Source organism: Macaca nemestrina, chromosome 7 (genome assembly GCF_043159975.1).
Source record: "Macaca nemestrina isolate mMacNem1 chromosome 7, mMacNem.hap1, whole genome shotgun sequence".
In the NCBI taxonomy this organism is placed as follows: Eukaryota; Metazoa; Chordata; class Mammalia; order Primates; family Cercopithecidae; genus Macaca; species Macaca nemestrina.
In genome coordinates this window covers 45,296,421-45,308,438 of record NC_092131.1, presented here as the reverse complement: position 1 = coordinate 45,308,438, position 12,018 = coordinate 45,296,421, and the positions used below count along the sequence as shown (strand labels likewise).

Below are 12,018 nucleotides of genomic sequence, written 5' to 3'. Positions count from 1 at the left end.
GCCAGGCATGGTGGCTTACGTCTGTAATCCCAGAACTTTGGGAGGCCGAGGCAGGCAGATCACAAGGTCAGGAGACCAAGACCATATTGGCTAAAACGGTGAAACCCCGTCTCTGTTAAAAAAAAACACAAAAAATTAGCCAGGTGTGGTGGCGGGAGCCTGTAGTCCCAGCTACTCAGGAGGCTGAGGCAGGAGAATGGCATGAACCCGGGAAGCAGAGCTTACAGTGAGCTGAGATTGCACCACTGCACTCCAGCCTGGGTGACAGAGCGAGCCTCTGCCTCAAAAAAGAGTCTAAACTAGAAACTATGGAGCTAAAGGAAGATGAGTCTCTGAAGCCACAATGGAAGCACTTCTTTGAGACCACAACTAAAGTATGTCAGTTTGACATCACTTTTATCAACATCCAGTGGGCTCCACTCCATGACAACAGCAAAGGTATTAGAACTCTAGAGCCATTTGCTTAGAAGCTTTAATTACACCAGTGACAAAATAAGCAGAGTCGTGGAGTGAAAAGACAATACTTCTCTGGCCATGACCACTCAATCTGAAACCACAAGAGGGTTTATACCCACCGATATAACATAAGACATGGTATTTAAAAGGGAAACCCACTCAATTATATAATTTTAGCCTGTATTAACATTGTTCGATCTTAGTGATTTTTTTCTTTTTCAAAATTCAGTTTACATTCTATTTTTTTGCATTTTTGGAATTGGCTGCATAGTAATCTTTTGTTAGTTTTCAGCCCTAATAACAACAACAACAAAAAAACCACATTCTCTACCTCCTATCAAACAAGTCTCAGATTTTTCCAGTTCTATATGAAAATATTCAATTTTGTATTTTCTTTTTCTCCTTCCCTTCCTTTTTTTGATTAACTAATATTTTTAGTATATATATTTAGTACACATTTGGTGGTAAGCTTGTCAATATTTTTTGTAACTTCTAATATAAAAGTATTAACATCTTTTAAAAAATAACTTAAAACACAAAAGTGAAAAAGTAGCAGCCGGGCCCTGTGGCTCACGCCTGTAATCCCAGTATTTCAAGAAGCTGAGGTGGGCAGATCACCTGAGGTCAGGAGTTTGAGACCAGCCTGGCCAATATGGTGAAACCTTGTCTCTACTAAAAATACAAAAATTAGCCAGGCGTGGTGATGTGCACCTGTAATCCCAGCTACTCAGGAGGCTGAGGCAGGAGAATTGCTTGAACCTGGGAGGTGGAGGTTGCCGTGAGCCGAGATCGTGCCACTGCACTCCAGCCTGGGAGACAGAGCGAGACTTCACCCCCCCCATCAAAAACAAAAAAAAAAAGTAGCAGTTTTTTTAATGTGAGAATTTTTATCTTTCTATGTATTTATACTAACCAGTACAGCAGTATTGACATATTAACAAAGAGTATCTCAGAATGCAGTATTATCAGCAAGACAATATTACTGTATTCAGTAACACTTCTCAAACAATACTCATATGAAAGTTAAATGCTTTCACTAAAATGAGATATTTTACTATGCAGGTGACAGATATGCTGTGGCCACACCAGACATATTGGTTCATGCCCACATTGAGAGTCCTGTCCATTGACTCTGAACACTGCTTATTGCTTGTCTTGTTTTGGCTTCACTATTAGTTTTATCCTGAACCTCAATATGAAAAACTAAAATTAATCTATGAATCACATGCAAATTCATGCCACATATTATCCTTCTCTATTAAAAATGAACGCAATCAAGTGTTGGATCTTACTGAAATGCTTTTTGAAATGCTTTTATTCTAGGTTAAATAATAGAAATATTACCAGCATGAGATTCCAAGGACTAGATTCCGGTCTCAGCTCTACTGCTAACTAGCTAAGTGAACTTAGGCAATCACTTAATTTCCTGGGTCTGAATTTCTCTCATCTTTAAAGAAAATAAAATGAACTTGGTGATATACAAGACCCTTCCTTATTCTAGAATATTCCTCTATTTGAAATGAAATCCTAACTCCAGTGTCCTTGTCACCTCCTGGAATCCTTCCCTGTGTCTTCCCCTTGGATAAACTGAATTCATCTCCTTTATGCCCCCTGTGTACTGAGAATAACCCTCTGGTAGCACTTATCTAACTCATGATCTCTCACTAGACCGGAGCCTCCTGGAGAGCAGGCACCTGGTCTTTTGTGTCCACAACCCCATGGTTATGGGATAGGGGCTAGATGGATGCATGGCTCTATGGTGAGCCAGCCAATACTTTCTGTGCCGCACTTCAACAAAGTGTCTCACGAGAAGACGTACAGAAACAGCAAATAAAATTCTTCTCTCATCCTATTTAAATAGTCAATCTGGAGGAAAATATGTTCTTGCTATCTTGAAAGTGAAGAAAATATTCAGAAATAATTTAAAATCTCAGGCATGCTTATTGTAGCCAGCAGTGTTCATGTAACATATATTTTAAGTTTCAAGGAAATGAAATTCGCTTGACTGCCTTATGGACAAATATACCACTTATTTTTAAACGGTTCATTCTCTTTTACTCATAAAACATACTGTCTGTAGGTTTCAGCATCTTTTATGGAAAAAGAAGGTTACAACAAAATTACGAATATATCTGCTGATTTGAGGACCTTTGAGGACACAGATTTCCTATCAACCTTTATATATGGTGCATTGGTGGTCCTCAAGTCCATGCCAAGGTCGGACAATCCACTAGGCAGATTCATAGAATTCTGCATATCATCATATTCATGGCTATGAGAGCATAAGATACAAAGACAATTTAGCGAAGGGAAAAGGGGCATGGGCAAAGTCTGGGGGAAGCCAGGCACAAGCAAGAGCATCACAGGGAAGTTCATTAAGGACTTGGTGCTTCTGGTTTTGTACTGGAGATGGTCACAAAGGCATCTTCTGCCTGACATATGCCAAAATTCCACACTTCAGGAAGGAAAGTTGATATTCAGCATCAATCCACCTTGTTAGAATAGACAGTTAAGGCACAGAGAGTTACTCATCAGTTAGTGGCAAGAGTCCCCCTGAAATCAAGTTCACAAGAGCCAGCTTTATAAGCAAGTCTTTCAAAGGACAATAGTCATATCTGCTAGGTTAATTCTTTTTTACACAAATGGTAAAAATCATCATGCAACAAATAGGCAAAATGAGAAGAAGTGTAATATTAATTTTAAAAGTCTAATAAGCCTTTAAAATGTAGGTGTCACCTGTGTTACCTTTCTATGTGTGTGTCAAAGAAGGTGTGTTGCTTACCTTCTTTGATGTATACCTAAGAGCTGGTCATCAATTTAACGAATACCATTTTGTCATTCCAGGAGTTGGCATCTTGAATTGGTTAAATAAATACAAACATAAAGTAAGCAAATGAGTCAATTTTCCTCTGCTTCTCTCTCATCCCTTTTCTGAATATGTTTAAACTTATTGGAAACTATGGAATTGTGTTCTGATTATTGAAAAATAACCCAATCGGTCTTTTTGCTCAATTCAGTTTAGCTTTTGACTCTCACACATGGGATCTTAATCTCCAGTAGTCTGGTGGAGCCTGTGTACCTCTCCTCAATAGAATTGCTTTAAATGCACAAAATAAAATACACAAGATTGCAAAGGAAACACATATTGAAATCCTGTCATCAAAATATTTTCAAACAATTTACAGTATAGTAATCTATGTGCTTCTGTCTAGCAGCAGGTCTAATAACCATCATAATTGCTAAATAGTAATGAGCATAAATGGCATTTCAAGATATCTTCAGCACATATTATATATGAAAATACCCATTAATATAATTGCTTTTGGTACTTCTAATAACACTGTAGTTGTCTAGCAACCTTTCCAATTAAAGGAAAAGCTAAATGTCAGTTAGAAAATAGATAAAATTTTTTTCATCAAAATGTACAGGCCCCAGGTAAAAATCTCAGGTTTCTAGACCCATGAGACCAGGAGTTCATTAACTGATTCCACTTAGATCATGAGCTGTTGGACCAACAGCAAGCAGACTTATTTTGTTTGACCACAGAATTTTAAAAACAAATCAAATTATTACCAAACAAATGTGTTTTCCCATAAAAATGTGCTTCTGACCTCTTGGAGAAAAAAAAAAAATATGAGGACTAAGCAGCACTAGCCCAGCATCCCCACAAGGCAATGTCCTACCAGACTGAGTAACAGCTGTCCCGTTCACATGTGAAATGAACTCTCCATTTTCACAGTAACTATAAATCCTTCATTACTCTTTCATGTTATCTGCCTGCTTTATGTAGCTACTTCTTACTGATATTTGTGGCATTTTCCATCTCATAACCCTCTGAATAGGCAGCAAGTAGAAAATACTTGCTTTCTAATAAAGGTGGGGAGATTCTATTTATATGCCCACTGTTGTCCCCATTTAACTTCTTCCAGTCCTCTTTTTTCAACAATTAACACACTTAAGTCCCCTGGGCAGTCACCTGATTGTAAATAAAGTAATTGAAACACAATCTTGCTCATTTCTTTATGTATTATCTACAGCTTTGCTATTGACTAAGTTTTACCCCCTCAAAATTCATCTATGGAAGCTCTTATCCCCAATGTGATGGTATTTGGAGATGGAGCCTTTGGGAGGTAATCAGGTTTAGAAGAGGTCATAAAGTTAGGGCCAGTGCGGTGGCTCACATCTGTAATCCCAGCACTTTGGGAGGCTGAGGCAGACGGATCATGAGGTCAGGGGTTCAAGACCAGCCTGACCAACATGGTGAAACCCTGTCTCTACTGAAAACACAAAAATTAGCCAGGCGTGGTGGCAGGTGCCTGTAATCCCAGCTACTCAGGAGGCTGAGGCAGGTGAATCGCTTGAACCTGGGAGGCAGATGTTGCAGTGAGTCAAGATCACAGCACTGCACTCCAGCCTGGGTGACAGAGCGAGGCTCCATCTCAAAAACAAAAAAAGTTGGGGCCCTCATGAGGGACTTGGTGCCCTTATAAGATACCAATGAGCTTGCTTCCTCCCCCCGTTATCTCTCCACCTCCCCTTCTCTCTCTTATGTGGGAACACAGTGAGAATTTGGATATTTGCAAGCCGGGAAGAGAACCCCCACCAGGGAACCAAATTGGCCAGTAATTTGATCATACACTTCCCAGCCTCCAGAACTGTGAGAAATAAATTCTTTCTGCTTAAGGCACCCAATCTATCATATTTTGTTATGGTGGCCCAAGCTAAGACAGCTGCTTTCATACTACAGTGGAAAAGTTGAGTGGTTGAGATTGGCCCACAAATTCAAAATTATTTACTATCTGGTCCTTGACAGAAAAAGTTTGCCAGCCCATGCTGTAGTTGTTTGATGGAATTACTAGTTATAGCTCTAGAATTTTTACATAGAGGGGCTTAAGGATGGGTAGGAGGAGCTATATTTGCACAGTCAGCATCTTATTTTTCCTTAATGAAGATGAAGGCAAGCAGCTAAAGAAGGCTCACTTCCCTCCTTATTGCAGCCATGGAAAGCCATACGCTATACAAACCTCTCCTCTGAGCCACTGGATACACCTGTGTGGCCAGAACTGTATCACACCATGGCTGACAACTTGGATTCAAAATCTGCTCCCTTACTTAGCAGGAACACACCCTTAATCAATGGCTATGATAGCTATGAGATATCAATAGCATACTAAAGACATAGTTTTGGTTATAGAACTCACAACGAATGTCCATTGCGATAATTTTTATAATAATAGCAATAAGAACAAAATGTTTTCATTAATAGATCAATTGGAATAAAGTGAATAAGTGAAAAAGAAACTATAAATTGCTGACAGCATTTCTGTGGAATATTGTGGAAAAGAAAATATCAGCGACTTTGACAAGCTAAAACAACATGGTAGTTTAAAAAATACAGGTTTTAGAATCATAGAGATGAATGCAAATGCAGGCCCTGACTCCTGAGTTATCTGGCAACTAGCTGTTCCAATCTCAGAACCTTAATCTCTTCATGGGTGAAATGGAGATTATACTGCTCTGTTTGTGGGTTGTTGATGTTTAACAAGATATTATAAGTAAACTATGTTGAAGTGCCTGGCTATTTACAATATGTTCTCAGATGGTAGCTACTATTACTAATCATGAGATAATATTTCTCACCACTTATTTTTTTCATGAGAATATTGTTTTTCAGAAAATAAAGTGACACTGAATGACACCCTTTTCCCACTATTTGCCAAGTTATTGAGACAACGCATCAAGAGCAGAAAGGCTACAATTATAAAAACTGACACCAGTTATAACAGGAAACAGGTTGTGAGGGAAGAAAGCCACCTGATGTTACTCAGCAAACTGGCACCCATGGAGACACGCACAGTGTGTCTGGGCCCCGTTACAAAAACCAACAACAGTTTTCTGTCTCTAGCTTCTCTTCTTATCAGAAGTAGCCACACCTGTGTGTACTCAGCTGTCACAACCAATGAATGTGTGTGTGTGTGTGTGTGTGTGTGTGTGTGTGTGTAAGAGAAAGAGAGGTGACAGATATTTTCCACTGGTGATCTGTTTTCATTGTCCCTCCTTGGCAACTTGCATTGCAAAGGTATCAGTTGGTTATTTGATATTAATCCCTCTGGGCCTGAGTTTTCTCATGTGATTTGAAGGACAAAATAGCTGCCCATTTTCTTTCACAGGAATATTATAAACATCAAGTCCTGAGAAATGTACAGATGTTGGACAGGAGTTTTCAGTAATCTTGCAGTATTTAAGAATACAGTCTTCCCTCGGTATATGAGGGAGACTGGTTCCAGGATCCCCTCACATACCCAGATCCTCACATACTGAAGTCCTGCTGTCCACCCTGTGGAACCCATATACAGGAAAAGTTAGCTCTTGGTATACGCACGTTTCAAATAATACAAATACTGTATTTTTCATCTGCATTTGGTCAAAAAAGATTGGCGTGTAAGTGGACCCTTGTTGTTCAAATCTGTGTTATTCAAGGACCAACCATACCACAAAAGTCAACTACCTAACAGGTTGCCTTGTTGAAGGGAAATTTGTCATTGCAGAAGGCAGAGCATAGACCAAAGGAGACATTCCTGCTTAATCCTGAAAGAGACTCTGAGCTCCCTAACACGTAAGTAAGAAACTTCCACATTTAGTTAATATTTAGCATCCCTCTTCCACATTCATCTGCCTTCACTTTCAACTATTTGTGTTTGACATAATATTCATATTTAACTATAGATCTATTGAGCATAGGTACCTGTACTTAAGTCTGTATGTTCTCTACAGCTATTTAATTTTGTCTCACAGGTTCTGGACGCTCCATCTATTTGATAACAAAAGTATGAACTGAAAATGATGTTCAAGTATAGATCAAATAAATGTGATACAGCCAGGACAAACACTACTCCTGCTAGTCTCATCCTTTCTTGGAACCCTAAGTAGGAATTACATTGACTTAATTACATTCATTTCTACATTGCTACAGTATAGACATTAATTTTTCCCTTTGCTTGATTTCTTCCCTCCCTGTTAACTACAGAGAAGGTTTCCTTTAAGCAGGTTATGGAAAGGAATGACTGTTATTTCAAAATATTTCACCACCGACAGGCGATCATTTTAGATAAAAATCACTTAAGTGCAGTTATCCAAACATGTATTTCATTCTTGGCAATAAAAAAGCCCTACCCAATGCCCAATGACCTAGAAACCAGAAGTAGGAGATTTCTTCATGCAAATTAAATTTGTGTCACACTCATCAGTTAAAAAGTGGCAATGAAGGTTAAATGTGCAGCAGCAGTGTAACATAAAGGATTCCTATCCATATTTGTAGGATGTGTCAATGTGGCTAATTAATTTTTGAGATAGCGTTCTTTGAAAGAGTAAACTTTGTGAATTAATTATGAAATGAGAAGTGCCTAAAGAGAGCTGAGAATGTAAAATAGGCACCTAGCTTGATTAACTTTACCAGCTTTTAAAATACCCATTTAATAAGGTAAAAGACACTGGAATTGATTTTATGGCAGTGTTATAAACTCCAAGAACCAACGACATCATAGGAGAGTTCACAGCTTGTTTCTCTTCAAGTCTGTTTTTCATTTTGTATATTAAATGGTAAAGATTCAAGCCTTTACTCATAGAAACAGGGTGTTTTTTCCCTTAAAAAGTTAACAAAATATAAATAAAGGGAAGGAAAATTATGCCACTTTACATTGATGGGAATTTAGTGCTGCAAAACAAAGTATCTTTTCTACTCTTCAGCTAATAGAGCTGAATTAATTAATACTCTGGACACTAATAAGAAAAAGCAGACCCAGACAACATACCCGTTTCCTCAGATTGCAAGTAAGAGTGAGATTCCTTGAGAAGGAGTTTGCAAAAGCTGTATAAAAGTCCAGGACTTTGAGCAAGGCTTCCCGCTTGATGATGTGTAGGTCACAGTACGTCAGTGCTCGGACGTTCGCACATGCATGGGCAAGGGTGGTTTCCTTCCAGAATATGTCTCCGAATACATCACCCTTCCCTAGAAAACAGTATAAGATACATATTCAAGTATCTACCGCTGTTCTTATTGTAATCACTCTTGTTATTCAGTTTCATATACAGTATTGACCTTCTAGCATAATTTAGAGCTGAGGGTATAACCGCATCTATAAACACATAACAATATACAATGCTTTCATATAATATGGAACATCACCCTGAATTCGGTTATTGATGAAAATCTGGAGTGACATGAAAAAATGGATCCAACAGAGAAGCCAAACACCTCATTTTAACAAATAATTTCATTATTTTCTGCCACCTTAACTTTTCCTATTTTGACTAGAAGGAGCAAAGGTGACTACTTAGTTTCATCCTTGCCTTCTGGTAAAGATAATAAAATGCAACACAGAAGGATCTGCTGTAAATAAATCTAGGGCTGATCCAACGTATATTAAAAACACATTATTTAGTAACTATGAATTGTGCCCTAAGCTGATTAAAACTTGCCACAACTTAGTTCCCCAAGAATGCCCTTCCCTCTCTACCTAGCCAACCTTATACAGGTTCTCAGAGTCCAGCCCAAGAGCTCCCCATCCACAATGACAAAGCTGAAGGACCCAGCTTGAGTAAAACATGGAGACTCAAATGTGTTATCCCATGAACAGTTCTATAAAAAGTGCTACACTATCATCAAATGTAGACGGCTTTTAAACATTCTAGAAATCGCACAGAAATCACCTATTCACTTCAGAGCACTACCCACTGGTGGCCTGAACTCAACCATTTATCATTTGAAATCAAGTACTTAGTTGCCCAAATAAAAAGAACGAGAAAGAGTCTAAGGTTAAAGATCCCAAAGGCCTTTCTGCCGAGGCAGTTCCATAAAAGTCCCTGGTTTCTGAAGTGTAGTCAACTGCATTCTTTGTTCAACTTCTGCGTGAAAGGAAAAGTTCTAAAGTGAAAAAGACAGGGGGAGTATATCCAGGAGGGAAACATCTTCCTAGAGACACTCTGTTAATGATTTATTCTTTTTGCACTCAAACCACAGAGGTGAGCAACTATCTGCCGTCATGATGCAGATTAAAATCAGAACTAATAGGAAAAAAAAAAAAAAAGAAGAAGAAAGAACTTGCATCACCCTTCAGGCCAGCCAGACAACCAGAGAGAAAAGAAAATGTGTAACCACAGAAATGAGAGAGAGACAAAGACAATGACAAGACAGAAACAGAGAGGTTGAGTGAGTGAGATTACAGATTCTTTGCTCACCTAGGTAGTTGGGAAGTTCTGAGAGAAACATGGGGCTTGATTTCAAGCTTAAGAGGGACTTCAGGGTAGAAAGAGAAAACATGCATATGACTGAAGAGGTGATTAAAACCACCACATAATCATGTGACCAGCATAAAACAACTATAATGAATATTTAATTAATCTTAAGCAATTCATTTGTTTCTGGACCCTCCAAAAATTCCTTTTAGTTCATGACACTGATGAGCGAATTAACCATCTAATACCCATTTATTTGCCCAAGGAAGGGAGATTAGAGACCTGGTATCCAAACAAAGTCTCTAGGGTTATACAGCATCGTAATAACCTAAGGGAGACTGCAGTTATAGAAACTCTACCTCCTTTTATACAGATGAATTTCAGAACTCTGTACGTGGTATTCTCTTCAAACTAGTAATCCCAATTATAGGCATTTATTCAAATTGCATAACAAGAAGTACCAAATTTATTTATAAAAATGCTCACTGAAGTGAAATTTATAATCATAAAAAATTAGAAATAAATGTCAATAAATAAATAGTATGCAGACAAAAGGTATCATAAATTTTACAAGTGACATGGAGGTTATATAAGGTTATATAAAATAGTAAAAGCAGGATATCAAACCATACATACAGTATAATCTCATCTTATGTACCCCATCTCCCCACCCCCAACAATACATACATACATGCACACAAAGAGCAGAAGTAAATGCATCAAAAAGGTAGGTCCTCTCTGCATTATGGAACAATGTATGGTTTTCATTTTGTCTTATAATTTATGTGTAATACTTTGTAAACAGAAAAGATCAACAACTGTTACATTACCACAGTTCCTGATGGTACCAAAAAAAAAAAAAAAAAAAAGCCAAGCTTTTAAAGGGCTGCTTTGATCTACCTCTTATTTCTTTTCCTTTTTATTCTTACTCTTTCCATACCGGATTTTTCCTTCAAGAGATAGAAAAAAGGTCACTCTTCTCTATGACTCATTTCTGTATCATTTTCTTAAATTGTCAATTATAACCTCTTAACCATTTATAAGTGCTCATTACTTTACAGCTATTTGGTTTTCATATATAGTACACTAAATAATAATCAATGCTTTTGACTCAGTATTTTCATGTCTGAGAATCAAAACATTAGAACCACTGCATGTAATATTCATTACAGTGTTATTAATGATAACCCTAGATTTTTATTTAAACATTATATGTCCAATAGCTATGGCAATTGCAAAAATATGTGTAAAATATCAATGTCCAAAGAATTAAAACAGCTTTTGAGACAACATGCAAAACATTCTTAACTTACAATGTTAATTAAGAAATAAATATATAAAGAATAATATGAATATATTTACAGCTACAACAAAATATATAAAAATGAAACTGAGGTGCCAAGACTAAAAGAATTGTCAATTTAGAAATCTACTTTATCTTCTTTTCTTAAGACAATTCTCTTGATGGAACCAAAGTATAACGTATTTTATAACTATATGTTATTATATATAGTTTATTAGTCTGTTCTCACACTGCTAATAAAGAATGAAGACATCCAAGACTGGGTAATTTATATAGAAAAGAGGTTTAATCGACTCACAGTTCTACATGACTGGAGAGACCTCACAATCATGGCCAAAGGCAAATGAGGAGCAAAGCCATGTCTTACATGGTGGCAGGCAAGAAAGCTTGTACAGGGGAACTCCCATTTATAAAGCCATCAGATCTCAAGGGATTTGTTCACTACCAGGAGAACAGTATGGGGGAAACTGCCCCCATTATTCAATTATTTCCACCTGGCTCTGCCCTTGACATGTAGGGATTATTACAATTCAAGGTGAGATTTAGGTGAAGAGACAGCCAAACCATATCATATAATATACTATGTTATATAAATTTATCAATTGATACAAATTGAGCTAAAAGTCTAAAGGGATACAAGACTAAAATAAAATGCATTTAAATAATAATAGCAACTGGATTTAAGTGGTATGTTTATGTGTCTTTTTCTTCCTACTCTATGTTTTCCAAATTTTTCTATATTAAAAAACAGCAAACCATTTTCACCAATGTCTTTCATTATACTTCTTAATAAAACTGAATTCATAAAATATATACATAGATTTATAGATCATAAATAAATATTCATTGATTATTAAGTGCATTTTCAACAGGTTAAAGGTACTCAAAATATAAAGGTAATTTCTTCTTACTAGTACGGGTCATTTTTAATTAAAGAATCATTCAAATATCTGTTATATATTTTATTTAACTTAACTGATGAAATTAAAAATTCTTACACTATTTCTGCCTAAAATTTTTAAATT

At 37.0% G+C, this 12,018-nt stretch overlaps 1 protein-coding gene across 1 annotated transcript in view; it reads right to left on the bottom strand.

The window, feature by feature from the left end:
- LOC105473677 (potassium voltage-gated channel subfamily H member 5) overlaps positions 1 to 12,018 on the bottom strand; it is a 345,797-nt gene that overhangs the window by 74,326 nt on the left and 259,453 nt on the right. The window contains exon 10 of the mRNA XM_011727592.3: positions 8,268 to 8,464. Coding sequence (XP_011725894.1) covers positions 8,268 to 8,464 — 197 coding nt within the window. The remainder of the gene's footprint in view (positions 1 to 8,267; positions 8,465 to 12,018) is intronic.